At 33.9% G+C, this 22,405-nt stretch overlaps 4 protein-coding genes and 1 pseudogene across 7 annotated transcripts in view; 4 read left to right on the top strand and 1 right to left on the bottom strand.

The window, feature by feature from the left end:
- Positions 1-469: 469 nt before the first annotated feature.
- LOC105139873 (cytochrome P450 716B1-like) lies at positions 470-1,166 on the top strand (annotated as a pseudogene).
- Positions 1,167-1,181: 15 nt separating this feature from the next.
- LOC105139874 (probable phosphatidylglycerophosphatase, mitochondrial) lies at positions 1,182-5,963 on the bottom strand. Of its 2 annotated transcripts, XM_011046505.1 has the most exons (6): positions 5,706-5,963; positions 5,385-5,462; positions 5,124-5,197; positions 4,921-5,028; positions 3,722-3,881; positions 1,182-1,439 (listed from the first exon to the last, which is right to left on the bottom strand). In XM_011046505.1, the coding sequence occupies exons 1-5, from the start codon at positions 5,872-5,874 to the stop codon at positions 3,765-3,767; spliced, it is 546 nt and encodes a 181-aa protein (XP_011044807.1). In that variant the 5' UTR covers positions 5,875-5,963; the 3' UTR covers positions 1,182-1,439; positions 3,722-3,764. The 2 variants fall into 2 exon arrangements, with proteins under 2 accessions (XP_011044807.1, XP_011044806.1); XM_011046504.1 differs by lacking the exon at positions 3,722-3,881 and having other exon boundaries at positions 5,574-5,963.
- A 6,120-nt stretch (positions 5,964-12,083) lies between these two features.
- Positions 12,084-13,392, top strand: LOC105139871 (brassinosteroid-regulated protein BRU1-like). Its single transcript, XM_011046502.1, has 3 exons — positions 12,084-12,467; positions 12,554-12,747; positions 12,836-13,392. Exons 1-3 carry the CDS (start codon positions 12,180-12,182, stop codon positions 13,239-13,241), a joined length of 888 nt encoding a protein of 295 aa, XP_011044804.1. The 5' UTR covers positions 12,084-12,179; the 3' UTR covers positions 13,242-13,392.
- A 4,756-nt stretch (positions 13,393-18,148) lies between these two features.
- Positions 18,149-19,500, top strand: LOC105139872 (brassinosteroid-regulated protein BRU1-like). The gene is made up of 3 exons (XM_011046503.1): positions 18,149-18,608; positions 18,695-18,888; positions 18,978-19,500. The coding sequence occupies exons 1-3, from the start codon at positions 18,180-18,182 to the stop codon at positions 19,381-19,383; spliced, it is 1,029 nt and encodes a 342-aa protein (XP_011044805.1). The 5' UTR covers positions 18,149-18,179; the 3' UTR covers positions 19,384-19,500.
- An 831-nt stretch (positions 19,501-20,331) lies between these two features.
- Positions 20,332-22,405, top strand: part of LOC105139870 (uncharacterized) — a 3,321-nt gene continuing 1,247 nt past the window's right edge. Inside the window, exons 1-3 of one of the 3 annotated variants that reach the window (XM_011046499.1) lie at positions 20,332-20,559; positions 20,815-21,577; positions 21,682-21,777. In XM_011046499.1, coding sequence (XP_011044801.1) covers positions 20,831-21,577; positions 21,682-21,771 — 837 coding nt within the window. In that variant the 5' untranslated portion in view covers positions 20,332-20,559; positions 20,815-20,830 and the 3' untranslated portion in view covers positions 21,772-21,777. The other 2 variants (XM_011046500.1, XM_011046498.1) reach the window with 2 other exon arrangements.

Below are 22,405 nucleotides of genomic sequence, written 5' to 3'. Positions count from 1 at the left end.
TTATTTCTAATGATATTTTACCTGATTTTGTTGCACACTTAAAAAATCATGAAAATTATACATAGTTTTTATTGAATGAATTTCATACATAATGAAATTATAGATAAGTTAATGGAATAAAAAAATATATATAATATAAAGTATTATTTATTTAATGATGTAATAGTTATATTTAAATCTGTAATATTTAAATTAAAAATCAAATAAATACTTTTTTAAGTATTTTATAACCTCAATTTGAAAAGTATTTTTTAATTATACATATTAAACTATTTTTTATTTAACCTTATTATACATATTAAACTACTTTTTATTTAACTTTAATTTTAACTACAATTTTAACCAAATATATATTTTTCTGAACTAACCTCAACTAAAAATAATTTTTATAAAATAATTTTTTAATATCATAATCATAATAACTACCGCGTTACAAAACAAACTAAGAAAAGCAAAGGCAGGCATGCAAGACAAACTAAGAAAAGCAAAGGCAGGCATGATGCCTTGGTGGAATGATATCCAGCAACTGGGGCCTGCAGTGCTTGAGATTTTGGTGCCAAAAATGGCGCCTCCGTTCAGTTCCACCTAGATGAAAATTGGAATATAAGTGATGAAATCAGTCATTACCATTCGACCAAAGCCTTGACATTTACCATAGTTTTGGAGTGCTTGCCAGGGATCAATTTTTAGCCTGGAACACTGAATGCTTTTGTGAGAGATTTGGACGGAGTTTTCGCACCACCTGTTTGATTGAAGTTTTCAAGATCTAAGAAAGCAAGGAAAGAGAAAAGAAATGTTGACTAAAGCGGCATGGGAGAAGAGGAAGGAGGTGGAAAGTGGGCTCGGGGGTGATGAAGGAATATTACTTTCCCAGCTGGTGAGTGGGATGATTCGTGGGGAGATCAGTGAAGAGAAGGTTATTGATAATGTGGTTTTGCTAGTGTTTACAGCTCATGATACAACATCCTTTGCCATTGCCATGACTTTCAAAATGCTAGCTGAGCATCCAGACTGCCATTCTCTCCTCCTTCAAGGTACTCCTTGCTTTCAGTACTTTAGGATACAAAGAAAATTTCCAAAATCGGAGGGGCATCCCAAAGACAAATTACATGAAAATAAATACAATTCAGACTTGAAAGTGAATTGAATGACCTCACTTAAGAAGCGCTTTCTTCCCATGATTCTACTAAATTCGGTGTATATTATTACTCTTGGCAGAACATTGCTGACATAATGAGCAAGAGGAAACCTGTAGGGTATCTAACATTGGAAGACATGAAGATGACACGTACATGGCAAGTTGCCCGTGAAAGCTTGCGGCTTTTCCCTCCTATCTTTGCCTCCTTTAGAGAAGCCATCGTTGACATTGAATGTGAAGGATTCACTATTCCTCAAGGGTGGAAGGTGCGCATTAGCTCTGAATCCTTCTTTCCTTGATGCTGGTGCACAAAACAAAGCTCAACCATTGAAAAGATTACCCATGGCCCAATCTTCATGCTTTCTCAAAAAAAGAAAAAAACCTTATATAACACAGTTCAAGGGTGGCTTGATTACAAGCATTCTAGATATTGGAGAAAACATGCGGCAACAGAAAAATGCATGTTTACCGGAAATTAGCCTTCAAATATCTTAACAAATAATCCATCATAGATCTAATTTCATCCCGTCTTCTGCAAGTTCTGTGGACAACATACCGCACCCACTACTATGAAGAGTATTTCAAGGATCCTCTAACTTTCAATCCAAGCAGATTTGAGAAAGCCAATTCCACCGTATGCTTTACCTTCCCCTTGGAGGAGGACCAAGACTTGGCGCAGGAAACCAACTGGCAAAGTTGAATATCCTCATCTTCATCCACTATGTTGTAACTCTTTACAATTGGTCCTTACCCTGCCCTGATGAGCAAATCACCATGGATCCTCTCCCATTCCCTTCCCATGGAATGCCCATCAAAGTTTCTAAGTAGTCATTTTAGAGTAGAACCAACAGTAGATTTAGATACTCTGCACGCAAATGTTCAATTCTTCAAAGAATCATGTCCTACAAACTTGGTTTTACTTTTTACAGCATTATGAGGGGGCTAATCTTGCGCTGGATCTCACATCTACAATCATATATATAATCTCTTAGGATGTCTGAGAATGTACTAATGTATTCATAGCAGGCCCGGACAAAAACCTTTTCTTTCAACTTGATATATGTTTGCACGGACATAAGCAAGCATTTCAAGCACAAAAGATTCTAAAGGCTACCAGCACAGCCTACTTCAAGATGAAACTAAGCTAAACTCTTTCAATTTGTAGCCCGACTCCAGAAATGTCAGTCCCATCTTCCCTAGATTTAATACTAATAATACAATATTGGTTAATACCTCAATATCCCTAAAGGTGTCTAAAATCACCAGACGCATCCTTCCTAGATTTACCTGGTCATGTGATTTTTCATCACAGAGTAACTTAGTACTAGAATACAGAAAGTAGTTGTGCAGAAAATCTTAGATTAAAAAGACAATAGAATAACAAAAAAAGAACCAAAACAAGCAGAAAGAAAAAAGCATCATTGTATGCTCCAGTTTTCAAAGGGTTTTTTATACCTTACACCACTCCAAATATCATGGAATGTTTGGAAATAATTTATTCCTCGCATAATTCCCAATCTTATTACATCTAAAAGATACATCCTGGCTTAGTAGAATATAGATTAATATTTTTCTTTTCAAATACTCATAGAAAATGTAGTCTGTAAGATTAGATGCTAGAACATGTATCAGAAAGAAAAAAGCATCATTGTATGGTTCAGTTTTCAAAGGCTTTTATCCCTAACACCACTCCAAATATCATGGAATGTTTGGAAATAATTTATTCCTCACACAAGTCCCGATCTCATTACGTCTAAAAGCTAAATCCTGGCTTGGCAGAAGAATATAGATTAATGTTTTTCTTTTCAAATATCTCATAGAAAATGGAGTCTGAAAGGTTAGATGCTAGAACATGATGATTCTCTCCCAGAATACAACCCCCCCCCCCAAACAAAAAAAAAAAAAAACAAAGGACACGGAAAGTTGGATAAAAATATAATTCAATCTTCAATTAAATAAATATTAAATGATAAAACAAAAAAAAAAAAAAAAAAAAAAAAAAACATGAAAACAACTCTCACACATCTTATGTAGGGTATCTGTCTACATACCTATCCACACACTCATGTATGTATACAATTATATGTCATCAAGTTAACCATGAAAATTTAGAAGAGTAAAAGAAAATGGGTGTCAACATGTCCTCTAACTTGAAGTAACAGTTCACAATGCAAGGAAAAAAATAATGATGTCAGCATAAATAACAACCTATTGTATATATTTGATGATGATAATCATCCCTAGATGAGTGACTCTACTATAGGAAAAAAACAATGCCCTGTAAATTGCTTGACTGTGGTTTATGATCATTCCAAGATAAAATCTGTCAATCTAATAGGGTAATCATCCCCAGATGAGCGACTCTCCTATAGGAGAAAAACAATGCCCTGTAAATTGCTTGACTATGGTTTATGATCATTCCTAGATGAAATCTGTCAATCTAATAGAGCCTTCATCAATTAAAAAGATTTGGCTTTCAATCACCAGTCTTTCTTTTGGAAATTTCTCACTCAAATTGTGATTGACACAAAAAGTTATAATGGACATCAATTAAATAAAAAATAAATGATGACAAGAAATAACCTGAGCATCATTGGTAGTTACAAGATTTTGCACCAAAGTTTTCCTACAAAGATGGTGGATCTTTTACACATTCCATGGCATCTGGTAGTAGATTATGACTGATTGGCTTCATTCCTCTTTTAAGCCAATAGTCCAAAAGAGACATTTCTAGTTTCCGCACCTGTGAACATTTGTTTCATCCAATCAATCAAGTATTCTGTGGAAGCTAGAACAAACTACAACGTTTTCCTCTAATTCTCTGAGATTTCAACAATGCAGAACCAAAAGTATTACTGATGAGAAGTAACAAGCAGGCAATGCCCGCTTCAGTTCCAAAAAGATTATGTCAATCTTTTCTTTTGTTCCTTTTATTTGAAGAATTAAGAGTCAAAATATACAAATAAAAAAGGTAGATACAAGTAAAAAGGGCCACATGCTACAAGGCAGCAGCAGTAATCCTCAGCTAAAAAATGGAAGAAGAAACACAATATACAGAAGACCAGTCAAGCAGATCTTGTTTAATCTTTCAAGTAGTTCTATGAGTACATGTAAATGTACAATTTCTCAGTATGGTAAAGCAACTTAAATAGCTATCTTTATAAGGTACAGCTATCATGTCACATCCACGAGTCCATTTTAACTTCCATGGCATCTTAAGGAAAATTCTTATAACACATTATATCAATGAGTTAGGCTACTATAAATGTTCTACATTCTTTTGCTCCTAAATGACATAAAAATCATAAACAAAGATACAAAAGCAAAAAACACAGCAAGCATCACAAAAGCAAGACCAGGGAGTGAGAACCACATGAGGATTAGTGAAAACCTAGGTACAATTTTCAAGGAGGGATAGAGCAGAGGTAATGATGAATATTTCAAAGGGAAAGACAAGCCATCAGCAATGCAGGAAAAAAAAAAAAAAAAAAAAACTTCTCACTGGACAGAAGACAAATAATGGACAGCCTCAACTGCATACAACTAAAAACTTATTGAAAGAATGTGACATCCTCCGATAAATAAAAACAACAAGCTGTTAATGGCATCACATTCACCACACTCACACAGCCTTATTTCACATTGAAACCTTTTGCAGGATATTTTCATCCATAAAATAGAAAATAGCATATATCTATTCAAATACAACTCCCCATGTTTTTCTTATTTTTCAAGGATGCCAAAAAATCAAATTCAGTGTCTCAAATAGAAGATGAACTAACCTGCCTAACAATGAATGGTTCCTCCGCAAGACTCAGTGGCTTCGTTAATACCGTCAAAAAGCCATTTTGGTTTCCATAAACAATGTCTGTGAAGGGCCGATCACCCACCTGTAATTTGCATCACAAAAGTATACTATTCACATACAATGAACAAAAAGAAACCAGAGCAACAACTCAAAGCAGCTCATGTGGTTTGCATATACCATTACAAGTTGTGAGGATTTGCATCCAAAGTGCTTTTCAATTTCTTCAGCTGTTCCAGCAGGTTTCTTTACCCCTGTAGTGTAATATGCGAATGATTAATATTTTCAAGTGGTGCAATGGACAGCATGTTAACTAAGCAAATCATTCACAATCGTCAAAAAAAAAAAAGTGTCAGCTTCCCAATTGCATAACCATAAAAAATAAAAAATAATAAGTTTTCCATTAAAATTAAAGCTCAAATTGGCAGAGAAGAAACTTACTGTGCCTTATTACTTTAATTCCAATTGCCTTCTCAAGTGCACTGGCTTTTGAACCGTCATGATCGTACTCGAAGAGACCTGACTCATTACAGCAACAGCACACGAACACAGCTTAGTAGCCTACCATCAAAAAATAAAATCGCAAGCAACAAAAAAGATCAAAAAACAAAAGGGTCATGGCAAAGCTACCAGCAGAGTTACTAAACACAGCGATATCATTCCCAAAAACAGATTTACACCTCTCAATGGAGGCATCAAGAGGGCCCCAGATTGTCAGAGAGTAAGGCACGGTGATAGTATTATCCTTATCAAACACCACACCTTTAAAGCCTCTCCTTTGCAAATCTCCCCAATCAATGTACCTTATATCAGGCACTAAAACATGAGGCAGAGCCAAATGCTGGTCCTTAACAAGCACGGAAGCCGACGAACCAATTCCTTCAACGTTGATTCTTTGGCTTAAAGTAGCTCTCAAGTCTTTCCACCACATGTTTGATAAAAGTCTTCTAGGGTTCCCTGTTTGAGTGTCTCTTATCTCTCCAATTTCTTGGTTTTTGGTTTTTGGTTTCTGGGATTTGTTTAGTGCTTGTATTAGTCTAAAGAATAGTGAAATAGGTCAACAAATGACAGGTTCAGATCAGGTTCAGGGTAGCTTTTATTATCGTTAGTTTGGGAATCTTTTTGCCTTTGTCGTTGCTTTTACAATTGCTTGTAGGGTGGAGAATGAGGCAACAGATATTTTTGGAGTGGGTTTGGTGATGCGAACAGGAAAAGCAGGTGGGCTCTACGATTCTGAGATGGGAACGATGGGCATGGAAGTTAAGAGGTACTGGAACAGAACAGTTGGGCAAGGGAGGAGTACAAGTACATATTCATTTTTCCAAGGGAAGGGAGTAAAGAGCCGCATTTTTAATTTCGCAGGCCAGCCTGTGGCTGTGGCCCGTTCAGAACTACGTGCCATTATACTTTGAGCTTTGAGCCTCATATTATTGCTAATTTTCCTAATTAAAGAAAAATCACAGGCCTAGAATCTTTGGTATCTGGCTTTCCACATGTTAGGGGCTAGTATGCGTAAAAGTTCATATATATATATATATAATAGATTTGAAAATTCTTAATAAGTATTTTAAAAAAACATAATGATATTTTAGACATAAATACTGAAAATATATATGCTATAATTATTGAGAATAAAAAAATTACAAACCTAGTGTTTGAAGGATTCATTGTATACTTGTAACCTATAAGTTGTCTTTTGTAAAAAGAAGAGATTAAAGTGTAATTTTAATTTTATAATATTTTGAGTTGTATTTTATTCAAAATAATATGTATTGAATTATTATAAAATATCGAGAGCTCAAAAAATTTTCAAGGAAAAGTTAGGCTCAAACAAGTTACTAAAATCCATTAGAGTTGAAAAACGAATCCAGATGCATTACTTGGATCCAAGCATGTTACGTTTGAGTGTGGAAGCCTCAACCCATAAGGGTGCTAAGATGCATGCTTAGTATGAGTTTGGGTTATCATACCCGACCCATACACCTTGGGTTTAGTTAGGCTAGGGCATGGTAGCTTGAGCACATGAAGTTTTTTTCCTTTTTTTAGGGGGAGTTTAGGCATGTAAATTTGGGTTTATTAGTAATCTCACAATTCTTTATAATATTTATATGCAAATACTTGGAAACATTCCTGGTATGATAATTTTTATCTAGTTTTCTTTATATGAAAAGAGGGGTGAAAACCTCGAGTAATATAACAGGGAGCCTGTATGTAATAACATGCATCATGATTTTAAAAGGAATTTCTAAGTAAAGGAAAAACATAGAGGAACCTATACATAGAAAATTTCTAAGTGACTAGGAGGAAATTATGAAAAGTGGAGCCTCAACTTAGAAAGTTTTTTAAGAGGCTTAGGGGAACTTATAAAGGGTAAAGCTTGTACTTAGAAAGTTTATAAATGGCTAGGGGGATGAAATTATATTGACACCTATATTTAGAAAAATTTCTCAAGGGCAGAGATGATGGATCGATGTAAATGCCTATAGTTAGAAATTTTTCTAAGAGACCGGAGGGGAAAGACTCATGAAAGGTGGTGCTATTGCACTAAAAAAACCATGTTCATCCCTTAAAGAGTGGTCATATTGAAGTGTGGGATGTATGTGACCTCACTAGAATAGCATTGGGCATAAGAGCCCCTCATTGAAGAGTGGTTGTTTTCTAAAAGTAGGTGGCTTGTGGCCTTCATCGTGATGAAATGAAGCATGAGAGCCCCTACTAGAGATACATTATACCTAAGAGTAGGAGATCTAATATCATCCTTGATGATAATATAAATCTTGGGAACCCCTCTAGAGAGTCATGCTAGTCCGAGACTATAGTAAAGAGGTGGGAGATTCAAGATCAATCTTTGGTGAATTGGTGAAAGGCTTTTTAGCATTACTTAGAGAATATATTAGTCCGAGACTTTATTGAAAAGGTAAGAGATCCAAGATAAATCTATACCGAATTAGTGAGAAGCCTTTTGGCATTATTTAAAGTGTTAATCTAAAATCTGTTAGAGAATGAGAGATTTAAGATCAACCTTTGAAGGTAAGAGACCTTTAGGCATCACCTAGAGAATATACTAGTTCAAGATTAGACTGAAAAATAGGATTCCGAGATCAACCATTAGCAAGTTGGTGAGAGGCCTTTAAGCATCACTTAAATAATATGCAAGTTCATGACTGTACTTGATAATCGAGGATTTGAAATCAACCCCTGACAAATTGGTGAGAGGCTCTTAGGTATCACCTAGAGAACATATCGGTCTAATACTGTATTGGAGAGCCAAGAGATCTAAGATCAATCCCTAACAAATTAGTGAAAGGTTTTCTCACATCATTTGGAGAATATATTAGTCTAAGACTACACTAGATAATAGGAGATCCAAGATCAATCTCTAGTGAATTGGTGAGAGATCTTTAGGCTTTACTTGAAGAATATATCAGTTTGAGATTCTACTAGAGAATAAAGGATTTAAGATCAACCTCTTAACAAGTTGGTGAAAGGTTTTTAGGCATCACATAACGAATATGTCAGCCTGAGACTATATTGGAGAGTTAGAGATCCGAAATCAACCCTTAGTAAATTAGTGAGAGACCCATAGACATCATATGAAAAATGTACCAATCCGAGATTATACTGGAGAATATAGGATCCAAAATCAACCACTGGTGGATTTGAGAGAGGTTTTTAGGCATCACCTGCAGAATGATTTTATTGCAATAGAGAAATCTGGTACCCATCTCTTGAATATTATAGGGCTATTTTTTTAAGGAGACCAAGTTAATTGTCTTCAAGAAGAATGATATTATTATACTAGGAAAACCAAATCAATCACTTCCTTAGAAAAATGTCTGAAAGCCCCCACTAGAGATTTGTTGATAGAAAATATATGTTAAAGATATATTATTTTTATTTTAAAAATAAAATTATATTCCTATTAGGGTTATTCATCTTCAGATGATATGAGTGATAGGTATAAGGGAGATTCTTATGTAGGACATGTCTTGGAAATGAAGTTAATATATTTGCTTTAACTGTCCTAGTAACTTTGAATAAGTGATCATATTTTGATTCAATAGAGTTATAAATCTTTAGGATACACTAAATACTCATGGGTTGGTCCTTCATGGTTTTTCCTTAAGCTTTCATTTATACTAGGATAATGATTTCACTTGAAATGTCCTTCACATTGGTTGTTTTATAAGAAAAAAAAGGTTTGTGTCATAACAACCTAACATCTTCCATCCGTGTATGGTTTTCTATAACATGTTTTACCTTGAGCAAGCTTATGTCTAGTAAGGCATAAAGTTTTCTCCAGATAACATGTTCACGTACCCTTATTATCAAGGCTTTTAAGGCTATTAACTTAAATAATTAGTATATCTTGAGCATCTCCTCATTAAACCTCTTCCAATATACTTGTGCAGACACTTTTTTTTTGTAATAACACCAAATAACTTCATGAAGCTTTTCTTAGTGGGTATGTTGGTGTTGAAGTGTGTCGTTAGCTTGGTGCAGAAGTTACCGAACCTTTCAATGAAGCTTGACTCTAAATTATTATACCATGCACACTTAGACCCCTAAAAGATTGTGTGAAGGATTTTGCACATTGAGTCACTATCATAAATTACTAATTTTAAGCTATCGCGAATATTCTATACATGCTCTCTGAGGTAGGCTAAACCATCATAGTTATCCATATTTATTTTTATAGAAATATAATTTTTAGAGAGTTGAGTATTTAATACTTGTTTGGATAAATGAGAACCCCTCTACTGATTTGGGCTGTAAACATTCTTTTGGGTATGCTCATGTACAAATCTTCTCTTAGTCCTCTATCTGTTAGGTTGTTGAGAGCCTGAGGAGTTTGGTATGGAATGATGATTATGATAACCAATGTTCATCTCACAATTGTTAGGGGATACATTTAAACTATGGCTTTATACATGGGTATCACAATGACATAAGTGACCTCTTGAGAGACTCTCATAAATGTCATTTTTTCTAGTCTCCTCTAGGTAATGTAATTATCTACAGGCGTTAGGTATGACTGGTAGCCATGAAGTTAGGGCATTGTGTGTTAATAAGGGTGTCAAGATTTATTAAGGTGGCAAGATTTGATTTTGTTATTGAGTTGCAAATATAGCCTAAGTGAAGAGTTACACCTGATTGATGAGTTGCTGAAGGTCTTGTTAGGTAGAAGTGTCTATAGTAATAGGTATATTTGTCTCATGTTCTAACCTAAGTGTGTCTTGGTTGTATGCTATGAAATAACCTGAAAATGTCAAAACAAGTTTTAATAAGAAACTGATGGTTTTTTTTTTATTAATTCCTACAGACAACGCCAAATGATGAGGTATAAAAACATATTCAAATAGCTTAGGAATAAGGCTTATGTGTTGGATGATTAAGTCATTTCTTAATTCAAGAAATCTGATCGATTCTTCCTAGTTAAGGTGTCTGGTTACTTGATATGGAAGGCCTGGGTGGTTGGTAGCTGGTGGTGCATGGTAAATCAATGTAGTTGGTATCTGCAAAAGGTTTTTTTTATTTTTTGTAACTTCAGGGACTCTCAAATGTTTAAGTAAGGATCTTTTTAGAGAGAGAAAATTCAATAATATTTTAGAGAGATAGACTTTGAAAATATGTATATTATAAATATTGCGAATGAAGAGATTATGAATATAACATTTAAAGGATTTATAGTGTATTTATAGCTTATGAGTCTTGTTTTTTATGAAGAGAAAGAGCTAAAGTGTAATTTTAAATTTGTGATATTTTGAATTGTATTCTACTTAAAATAATATGTATTGGATCAATATAAAATATTAAAAAACTTATATAGAGTCCTGGTAAAATTTCTAAGGGAGTATTAGGCTCGAACAAGTTACCTAAGTTTATTAGAGATGAAAAATAGATTGAGACGTACTGTTTGAACCATTAGGCTTGAATGTGAGAGCATGAATCCATATATATGCTAAGATGCATGCCCACTACTAAAGGTGCTAGGCAGCACATCTAATTTGTGGGGCAGGTTATAAAGAGAAAGAGCTAAAGTGTAATTTCATATTTGTGATATTTTGAATTGTATTCTACTTAAAATAATATATATTGGACTAGTATAAAATATTAAAAGATTTATATAGAGTCCTAGTAAAATTTCTAAAGGAGTATTAGGCTTGAATAAGTTACTTGGATCCATTAGAGGTGAAAAATAGGTTAAGATACACTTTTTGAACCATTAGGCTTGAATGTGAGAGCCCGAGTCCATATACATGCTAAGATGCATGCCCACACCAAAGGTGCTAGGCAACACACCTAATTTGATGGGCAAGTCACGTCCATACACCTTTGTAGTAGTTAGACTCAGGTATGGTAGCCCAAGCCCATAAGTATATTTTTTGGGCATTTTAGAGGTTTTTTAGCCCATTAAATTTTAGATTTATCGTAATTTTCTCACAAAATAAATTAACTTCCATTTAATAAAAAAATGGTAAGTTATAATTAAAATCCTAGTCTTTAAATCTGATTTTTTATTTTTTTATTTTTTTTGAATTGTTGTAGTTCTTCCAGCATTGATTGCTATAAAGCTTTAACCGGGCAAGCTTTTAGATAATTGGCATCCAGGCCTCAATTTGACAAAAAGACACATTCAAGATAAGCATGCTATGGAAAACAATTGAAAAGTTAAAAAGAAGAGCAGGCAACAAAGAAAGCGCTGCTTGGAATTTCAAGATACAGGGCAGTTAATAGCACTTTATAAACTCACGCGAGTCAAGTGAAGCCCGTTGATGATTGATCTAAAGCACGTTCAGAACCGGAAACGCCACTTGCACACAAACCACCCAACGCGTGTTGTATTTTCTGTCTCCAGTTGGATAAAATACTTTTAAGCTTAGCCAGCTCTTTGCTATGCCGCTGCCATTCATTATGTATTTGTATGTATGGACACTGTTTTGTCTCTGTTAGTCAAACAGCGCATACCACTTCACTTTCACATACACCCACTTTTTTCCACTTTCCTGGGCTACTTCCTCGATTAGCTTTGCAAGCCTGTCTCCAGTCCTCCAAGATTGTGAATATTTGCCAGCTATAACTAATTTTCAATCAACTAGGATAGGTTCCTGCCTATGAAAACAACTATATAAGGGACTCAAGCTCAAAGTTCTAACCTCACACAGAACATTTTGCTCTCTCATAATCTCTAGCTAGCAGCTAGTATATACATCTCCATATCTTAGAAACATAAAGATGTCTTCTTTCTCTTGTTCGAGTATACTTTCTTCCATGCCTTTGTTTGCTCTGTTAATTGCTTGTCTACTGGGAGCCTCCATGGGAGGCAATTTCTTCCAAGATTTTGACATCACCTGGGGCGATCAACGTGCTAAGATACTGAATGGTGGCCAACTTCTCACATTATCTCTTGACAAGGATTCTGGTTCTGGTTTCCGATCCAAGAATGAGTACTTGTTTGGCCGAATCGACATGCAAATCAAGCTAGTATCGGGCAACTCGGCTGGCACTGTCACCACATACTATGTAAGCCTCGGTCCTTCCTACTGTGATTGAATTCTGCTGTAACTCGTAAATTTGAGTTTTCTCATATTTTCCTGCTTGTTATGCAGCTATCTTCTCAAGGGCCGACCCACGATGAGATTGACTTCGAGTTTCTAGGCAATGTAACTGGAGAACCATATACTCTCCATACCAATGTGTTCTCCCAAGGGAAAGGCAACAAAGAACAGCAGTTTTATCTCTGGTTTGATCCCACCAAGGCTTTCCACACCTACTCTATTGTGTGGAACCAGCAACGAATAATGTAAGTCAAACACACGCTCACCTCAATACTTCTGTCTCGTTGCGATTACTGAATTTTCGAATACTAATTTGCAATTGGTATGCTTCAGTTTCTTGGTGGACAACATCCCCATAAGAGTATTCCACAACTCGGAATCAATCGGAGTGCCGTTCCCGACGAAGCAACCCATGAGGATTTATTCGAGTCTCTGGAATGCTGATGATTGGGCAACGAGAGGGGGGCTTGTGAAGACTGACTGGACACAAGCTCCTTTCACTGCTTCTTACAGAAATTTCAAAGCCCCCGCTTGTGTTCGGTCACCTGGATCATCTTGCACCGCCACATCCCCGAATTCCGTGGAGGACAGTACCTGGCAAGTGCAAGCTCTTGATGCCTCCGGCCGCAACAGGCTTCGATGGGTGCAGCAGAAGTACATGATCTACAACTACTGCAGTGACTTGAAACGATTCCCTCAGGGTATCCCAGCTGAATGCAAGCGATCAAGATTCCTTTGAAGAAGCTAGACATTGATGAATGTTCCAGATTATGAAAATTCTTTATTCTTTGTGCAAATGTATGTCAGTGTAATGTGAAACAAATTAACTTTAATTCTTTATTCTTTTTGCAAATAAAAATTAATGAAACATTAAATAAATCATTTTTAATTCTTTATCCTCTACTTGATTCCTCGTTATTACAACTAATCTTGATCCAACATATACACGAACATGTGGGTGGGACCATGTTTTGCACTAAGTCCCGTGCTCTAAAACTGTGTTTAAGCTGGCAACCAGACAATTGATTTTGGGAGTCCAGAAGAAATGCGGCGGCTTTCACTTTTTAGTACTTTGGCACGGAGTTTATTTTAAATATTTTTGTTTGAAAATATATTAAATAATATTTTTATTATTTTTTAATTTATTTTTAATAACTGTATATCAAAATATTAAAAAAATTAATTTAAAATAAAAAATAATTTTCAATTTTTTTCATAGACATATTTGAAATACACAACTAAACGTCCTCTTTACAAAACACATTATTAAAGGTGCTCACAGTGAAAAAAAGTTCAGCAAAATTTTGTTTGTAAATGAATACTTAATCACCAATCATGTTCTTCTCTTCCAATTAATTATAACTTAATACTTAGTCATTGTAGTTTAATAAAATTTAACTCCTGTGGTTTCAAAAAGTATTATCAATTAATAGTTTTTCTTAAATATATTGGTAACTTGGCCCTTTTATTGATTCCAATTTCCTTTTCAACTTATTGGATTTTTTTTCTCAATTTGAAAAAAAGGTGTTGGGTGAGATTGGAAACTTTTATTAAGAAAGATTTTAATTTTTAAACTAAAAACTACTAACTTGAGGGACAAATATATATATATATATATATATATAATCCTAAATAATTAAGTTAGCTTTAGATATATTTAAAAGATATTAATATATCTAGTTAAAATTAATCGATATTAATAATGTTAGTTTGATGGCTCATAAGTTATCCATAATATATAAATTTCGAGTCTTTCTTTTAGGTGGAGTGAAAAATTATATATAACTTATATAAGCTTTCTTCCAATAGAAACTTATTTAATTAGCGCAAATAAAACAATACAAGAAAAACAATAATTACAAGCAATACATGATCACCATATATAAATTCTAAGTAAAAATTTTATCACCAAATATTTTATTCTAAAATAATCTCTTGAAATACAAAATAAAATAAAAATCCTTTTTATACTTGTTCTGTGTCTACCTTAAAGAGAAAACGATGCTAATAAATAACTATAGAGTTATTATAAAGATTTCTAAATTAAACAAAAAAATAAAATTATTAAGCATAATATTTAATTTTTTAAATTATATAGAAAAAATAAAAATAACTAAGAATAAATAATTCTCCTTAAAACCTCTTGCGTAAGTTTCTTTGTGCTAGAAAAAACTCATTATTAAGTTTAGATTGTTAGTGTCTTGATCTCATGGATATTCAATTAAGATTCTTTAAATTCTTTTTTTTTTCTTATTTGCTCCAAGAGTATAATGATTTCAAGTATTAATTCCCATCATGTTAAATCTTGCATAAAAAATATTAATAATTTTTTTCATTTACTTTTAAGGTAATGAATTACAAACTCAAACTTGATTGATTAATATGTGAAGACTGTCTTTTTTTTATGCATATAATCGTGATAGCGTGATGATCTAATCCGAAAAGTGTAACATACAACCAAGTTTAAGAAACTATTAATTCAAATACATTGTGTCTATTTAAACGTCGTATATGAGAAACTTCTTTCTCATAAACATTCAAAGCAATGTTGAGAGAGAAATATTCTCTCGTGATTTTGTATTTTTAAGTTGTTTTAGGGATTGTTTATCATGATAAAAAAGTTTTTCAAGGTTTTGGAAATGTTTTCTAAGATGTTTTTGAGCCATAATAAATAAATAAAAACATATTTTTCACAAAAAAAAAAATAGTCATCATTATTATAGCCGAGTTCTAAACAAAAAAAACCAACACCTTATCTATTATATCAAAAGATGTGATTATTACTTTTTTTTTCTTTCCAAAACACAAGAATACACTTAAAAGGAACATAAGGCATAAGTTTGAAATGCTCACTATGTATGCATGAGTAATGAAGAGAACAACCTAAAACTTTTTTATTTAAATGAATGTTTAGAAATGTAATAGTGATTGCGGTTCAAAGTATTTTTTAATTAAAAATAAATTAAAAATAATATTTTTTTAAAAAAATATTTTTAATATTAACATATCAAAATAATCTAAAAACATAAAAATTTAAATTTTTAAAAAATACAATTTTAACAGCGTTTCATAACATTACCTAAGATTGCAGGGGTTCAAGCATGATGATGTTTTTCCAATATTTTTTACACACTTTTTGTTTTTCATTTTTTTAGTACATTCCTTTTTATTTTTGGTAAATTTTAGTTTTACACATGCATATTAACCAAATTACAGCATTACCCTTCAACCAAAACACAATAATTCTACCCAAAAAATTAAATCTTTTTGTCATTTTCAAACAAATAAAATATTTAAACTATTTAACACATGTCAACAAGAAAAAAATTCAAAAGAAAATTATATAATTATAATTATATAAAAAAAAAGTTGATATAAGGTTTTCACAATGTAGAAGAATTGTTTTCATGTTAAGCTCATACTTGATTTAATACAATAAGATTTTATTTTATTAATTAAAAATAATTAAAGCTTTAAAAGTAAAATTTTAAACTAAAACAAAAAATTCAGCATCTTTTATTTTTCACCGTACAAGAGGTGATTTTTAAGTATTTTGGTCCTAAAGTTTTTTATTATATAACTAAATTAAAAAAAAAATACATTTGAACCCAGTAAAGTTCATGATATAAATCACAAGTTTGCTTTTCAAATGTTATCATGGTCTCAAAAACTAAATCTTAAATTTAATAGGTTAACAAAAGTTAACCCAATTGGTTCAATACATCACTATGTTAAAAAAAAAAAAAAATTGATTCCATGTTTCTTATATTTGTTTTTTGATCATCTAGTTTTTTTTAATGTTTAAAGAATGATTACCTATAATTTAAATGGTATAATATTTTCACTGTACATTGCCTATACTATTTATCCTTTCTTGCCTTTACTATTCATTCTCTCGTATTTTAACATGGATAGATTATTTAAAATTTTTAATTTTTTAATTTGATCCTTAAATTTTTTTGGGATGATTTAGTTATAATTAAAGAGTAATTGATTTTGAATTCTTATGAAAAGAGAAGATTAGAAAAGGAGGACTAAAATGAAAAACACAATAAACATGAATGGCGTGCTATAAGTTTCGAAAAAGATGCTCTTTGTTCCTCTAACTTAAACAATCACGTAAATTACACAATTTTGATTTCTTAATATTTTTTCAATTTTATTTTGATACAAAATTTTATTTTTGTTATTTTTTTGTTCCTAGTTAAGAGAGAGAGATCATTAAATTCTAGCCATAGAGAAAGAAATATATCATTAACACCGATTTAACCCATCAAAATAGACTATAACGGAGTCAAATTATTCGATTTGATGAAAGAAGTTCAAATTAGCTAGGGTTGATTTTTGGTTTCAAGATGAGTTCGGTTTTTTGGATGATCTTTTTGAGTTTTTTGAGACTATAAATAGGTTTATCATGGTTTCTAAAATATTTTAGGTCAAAAGAATCTTGAGCTCGATTTTTCGGTCATCACAATGATTAAAATCTAAGCAAAACAGACGATGTGTTATCTGATTTTTTTTAAAAAAATGAAGTGGACAAAAGTCATCTACCCCGGGTGTAGTTAAACAAAAAAGCCCAATCATACGGGCCCTAATAAAATGAGCCAGACGGGCTTTCCCAGTTTGCTAAGCCTAACAACATCTGACCATTTTTTTTTTAATTTTTTATTTCAATTGATGTTTTTTTTTTTAGTTTTTTATAAAACTTAATTATATTTACATTAATACTTTTCTTCTCTTTTATTTTGTTTAGAGAATCTCTTTTAAATAATGGTGATTTTTTATTATGCGTTTAATTTTTGAAGAGGTTTTTCAGATTCATCTATAATTTTTTTTTTTTATCTTTGGTATGGATAAACTATTTTTTTAAAATAAAAAAATATTTATTTTCTATGAGTAGCCTTGCATATTATTCTTTTTTTTTATTAAATTAATTTAATATGTTTGTCTATTTCTATTATCATTTGATTAAATAAAAATAAATTTTAATAAAAAAATTAAAAAAATATAATCAACTAAATATCTCATCTTGCAAGTTTAAATATCATGATCAATATTTATCTTTTGATTTTTCAAGTTTTATTTTTTTTTATTGTTTATAATTAATTATTTTTTATTTATTTATTTACATAGTTTTCGGTTTATTTAATTATATATGTTCGTAAACCTTTTAATTTACCTTTAAATTTTTTGAATTATAAAATTATATTTAAAAAATTACATATATAATTTTTTTATAAAAATAAAAATATTTAATATGCGGGCCATATCACAGCATACCGAACTAGTTATACCTCCAACGTAACGTATTACGTGTGACATTACCTAGTATAATACACTTAGATTGATATTCCACCCAACGCATATTGTCTAGTGTCTCCCGTGATAAAGCTGTTTTGAGCCCTATCTATGCATGTGGAAGTTATGAACTCACCGTCATTTAGTCATAAATCTGATATTCAATTAATTTATTATATGTTCTCATCGCATGGTCTTGGTCGTAATTAGCCCAAGATAACCTTTCCCCTATTTCAAATGCTTCACTGATCTCCTCTTCAGCCAAAGACAAAAAAAAACACGATTTTGTAGTTTCCGAGCTTCTTCCTCTGCCACTCATTAATTTGCAACTCTGTCAACAGTTCTAAAAGAATAAAAAAACGCTAGTTCTCTCCAGCGGATGGTTATGTCAACCAGGAAAGGTTACAGTCCGGAAATGGCCTATATAAAGGAACCAAACTGCACTTCTAACATCACAGAATACAAATCTAGAATTCTCCTTATCCTCAAGATATCTCCATCTCCCTCCGTTAGAAAAGGAAAGATGCCATTCTCTTGTCCTAGTAAGCTCCCCTCAATGCTTCTGTTTGCTCTGTTACTTGCTTGTCTAGTGGTAGCCTCCATGGGTGGCAATTTCTTCCAAGATTTTGACATCACCTGGGGCGATCAACGTGCTAAGATACTAAATGGTGGCCAACTTCTCACACTATCTCTTGACAAGGATTCTGGTTCTGGTTTCCGATCCAAGAATGAGTACTTGTTCGGCCGAATCGACATGCAAATCAAGCTAGTATCGGGCAACTCGGCTGGCACTGTCACCACATACTATGTAAGCCTCGGTCCTTCCTACTGTGATTGAATTCTGCTGTAACTCGTAAATTTGAGTTTTCTCATATTTTCCTGCTTGTTATGCAGCTATCTTCTCAAGGGCCGACCCACGATGAGATTGACTTCGAGTTTCTAGGCAATGTAACTGGAGAACCATATACTCTCCATACCAATGTGTTCTCCCAAGGGAAAGGCAACAAAGAACAGCAGTTTTATCTCTGGTTTGATCCCACCAAGGCTTTCCACACCTACTCTATTGTGTGGAACCAGCAACGAATAATGTAAGTCAAACATACGCTCACCTCAGTACTTCTGTCTCGTTGCGATTACTGAATTTTCGAATACTAATTTGCAATTTGGTATGCTTCAGTTTCTTGGTGGACAACATCCCCCTAAGAGTATTCCACAACTCGGAATCAATCGGAGTGCCGTTCCCGACGAAGCAGCCCATGAGGATTTATTCGAGTCTCTGGAATGCTGATGATTGGGCAACGAGAGGGGGGCTTGTGAAGACTGACTGGACACAAGCTCCTTTCACTGCTTCTTACAGAAATTTCAAAGCCACCGCTTGTGTTCGGTCACCTGGATCATCTTGCACCTCCACATCCCCGAATTCCGTGGAGGACAGTACCTGGCAAGTGCAAGCTCTTGATGCCTCCGGCCGCAACAGGCTTCGATGGGTGCAGCAGAAGTACATGATCTACAACTACTGCACCGACTTGAAACGATTCCCTCAGGGTATCCCAGCTGAATGCAAGCGATCAAGATTCCTTTGAAGAAGCTACATGCTAAAATTTAATTGGAACACGAAATTCTTTATTCTTTCTGCAGATATAAATAATGTAATGTGAAGCAATTCAATTTCTTAATTCATCTTAAGTTACTTTCTGATTCTTTACACGCTGTACAACCCATCTGTTACCTTGGCATTAAAAATAAAACATTCGATCAACACATCCTCCAATCAGCATTTTGATGAAACTGTGGTGTGCATCAGAAGTAATCGTGCTGTTAACGCACTGGTCAAGTACAAGAAACTGACCAAAATCAAAATTAAAAGCATCGAAACTCCTGTCGGCCCACCTTCCAGTCCTCTAAATTTGCCAGGAGTAATCAATAATCACGCATGAATGGTACTATATACTTGCTTTATAGCAGACACTGACATTTATTCCCTTTATATGGTATACATGACGCTTGCTCTAGATAATTTGACGTATTTCACATCAAAATATAAATTTTATGCCTCCAACACAGGTCAATCTCTGTTGTTAGCAAAAAGACGTCTCTCATAACCTTTTGTTTCTTTGCCTTGCAATTACAGCAACAGGATCCTAAGTAGGTATTTAAATTGATCAACAAATAACGCTCGGCTATTTTGGAGGTAGTTATTGAACTGTTTTCTGAAATCTTGCTCTCACTTTGAATTCTTCCACAGAACGGTCCTAGGGTAAATTACCCACACGATGTAAGCCCGGCCTACATGATCTAGTCAATTACGTTCAAACACTGTCGGTAATATATTGGGCTTAGGACTGGTTCAATAACAAAAACAAGAGGTTGTGTAAAATGGCAGCAGACAATTGGGCAAGAAGAGTGATAGAAGAGAAAGGTCCAAGTTGTGGCATTTTAGCATCGGACAATACGACAGGAAGTCATGTCCAAGTCCACTGTGAATTTGGCTCGGCTGCTCTTGCTGTGCTTAAATAAACCCCCCCGCCTTTCCAGTTTCCAAAAGCTGCCAGATGTCAGCCGTTTTAATTTCCATCTTCAATCATCACCATCTACCATTCTATTCTCTCCCTTCAAATTCCTAGTACATAAGCACACCAACCGGTCAAAGACTTGGAGTCTAAAGAGAACAGCAGTGATTGTACAATTTGTCATCTCCTATCCTCCTCCATCTACTATTCTGCTTCAAGGTACTCGTATCTCCTTCTCTATCATCCCAGGTTTTTTCTTTTCTGTGATTTTTTGTTTTCTTTCGCTGATATTTTTAGAATTCACTCTATTTTTTGACTTGTTTCCATCAGTTCTTGTTTTCTTTCTTATTTTGATTAACTTGTGGAGGAATTCTCGACCTGGAATTCCATTTACATAAACAATTTATGGTCTCCACAGAAACCCCATAACTATTGTGTTCCATGTACATATCTTTCTGAAAGAAGGAAAAGAAAGAAACGCATTTTCTTTTGTCTGTTACACAGGTAGTTTTAAACCGAAATGGAGGAAGCTTCAAATGGGAAAAATGAGGAGACCAAAACTGTGGAACGACAGGAAGTTCTCGAGGAAGTTGAGGTGGTCGATTCAGGGGATAAATTTGTGAAAGAAGTTGTTCTTGATAGCACTGCTGAGTCTATGAAAGAAACTATTGATGAGAATAATTCGAGTTTAGAGGGCAGCAATAGTTCAAAGGAAGAGGCAAAGGCTAAAGAGAAAACAGTTCAAGTGGAGGATTCAGAGATACTGGAAGTGGTGGAGAAAGAGGTGGTTAATTTAGCTGTTGGGTCGGCCGAGTCTGTGGAGGAAAAATTGGCTGAAACTATTGAAGCATTGGTGGAGAAATCTGAGAACTATGATGTGTCTGAAGTAGAAGTGAAAGAAACCAAAGAGAAGGTTTTGGTGCCTTTGAAAGAAACTGGTGTGTTTCCTTCAGTTGTCACGGATCAGAATGATGCGGAAGTACCTGAAGTGGTATTGAATGCAACAGATGGATCATCTCTTGCTGTAAAAGATGAAGTGTCCAAGGGAATTGAGGAGAATGTGTTGCAATCTCTTGATGGAAACAACGCGGCTCCTCCAGCTTTGACAGAGGCAGTGTCAAAGGGGATCGAGGACGAGAAGCTGGCAGCTTTGAAGGAAAATACTGGGGAATCATCTGGCAATGTTGACAATGAAACTGTGGAAAGTTTCGAATCTACTACTGTAGTTGGAAGCAGCGATGCTTTTCCTGAAAGCACAGGAGATCCGGTCAGTAACTTTATTGGGATTCAATGTTGAAAGTTTGCCTAACGTTCTGCCCTTTCGTATTTTTTCGCTGAATGGGCGGTGTTCTGTTTTGAATTTTTTCACAGCCTGTCATATCCCTTCAACAGCGTAACCTGTGTCCATCTTGGAGGAACTGCTGTGGCCTTTTTGAAGCTCTGAGGCGATCCAATAGATAAGTTAATGTGAGCAATAAACTCCCTTCATTGGTTTTCAGCTTTAGTATATGGAAAAGTTGGTCATTCATTTCTTTTGTGTCTATTATGGATTTGATTATATTCATTGTGGATTATACATGGTTTCTAGTGATTTTCTGGTTTGATTTTAAAGAAGTGACTAAAACCTTTGATGCTGCAGTTCATTCAGGAGCTTATTCTAATTACCTGGAATCTCATGTGGCCTAACTCCATTTAGCATTCACTAAGATTTTCTTATTTCCCTATGTTATAAGCTTATGAATTGAGAGACAGACATTTACCTTAGACACTTAATTTTTAATTAAAGCTGAAAATCTGGCGGAGATTTCCATCCTAGAAGTTTTAGATTATTGGTTAATGTCACTCATGACTTTGCTATATCATTAAATATGTATATCATTGTCACCCCAAGACAAACTTGTGCGATAATCAATGATGTTTTGGCCATTGCTTTATGCTTTTACTAAACTTATGATCCTGAATTAAATTGATCACCTGAAGTGCAGTAAACACAAAATCAGCTTATTCAGAAGGTACAGGTTCTGGTTTCTTTGAGTTTGAGAAATTGGCCCTAGATGGGATTGAATTAGAGGGTGGGGGGGGGGGGGGGGGGTGC

The sequence above is a fragment of the Populus euphratica genome, unplaced genomic scaffold (genome assembly GCF_000495115.2).
Source record: "Populus euphratica unplaced genomic scaffold, PopEup_1.0 scaffold185.1, whole genome shotgun sequence".
NCBI lineage: Eukaryota > Viridiplantae > Streptophyta > Magnoliopsida > Malpighiales > Salicaceae > Populus > Populus euphratica.
Note: the sequence above shows the minus strand (reverse complement) of the source record. Positions and strands in the feature narration are given on the sequence as shown.

Coding starts and splice junctions, on each gene's coding strand:
- LOC105139874 (XM_011046504.1), bottom strand. CDS start 5,874: ATGTGGTGGAAAGACTTGAGAGCTACTTTAAGCCAAAGAATCAACGTT. Junction 5,463..5,573: donor TGTGTTTAGTAACTCTGCTG/GTAGCTTTGCCA, acceptor GTAATGAGTCAG/GTCTCTTCGAGTACGATCAT. Junction 1,440..4,920: donor AACCATTCATTGTTAGGCAG/GTTAGTTCATCT, acceptor TTTGTGCACCAG/CATCAAGGAAAGAAGGATTC.
- LOC105139871 (XM_011046502.1), top strand. CDS start 12,180: ATGTCTTCTTTCTCTTGTTCGAGTATACTTTCTTCCATGCCTTTGTTT. Junction 12,468..12,553: donor GCACTGTCACCACATACTAT/GTAAGCCTCGGT, acceptor CTTGTTATGCAG/CTATCTTCTCAAGGGCCGAC. Junction 12,748..12,835: donor TGGAACCAGCAACGAATAAT/GTAAGTCAAACA, acceptor GGTATGCTTCAG/TTTCTTGGTGGACAACATCC.
- LOC105139872 (XM_011046503.1), top strand. CDS start 18,180: ATGGTTATGTCAACCAGGAAAGGTTACAGTCCGGAAATGGCCTATATA. Junction 18,609..18,694: donor GCACTGTCACCACATACTAT/GTAAGCCTCGGT, acceptor CTTGTTATGCAG/CTATCTTCTCAAGGGCCGAC. Junction 18,889..18,977: donor TGGAACCAGCAACGAATAAT/GTAAGTCAAACA, acceptor GGTATGCTTCAG/TTTCTTGGTGGACAACATCC.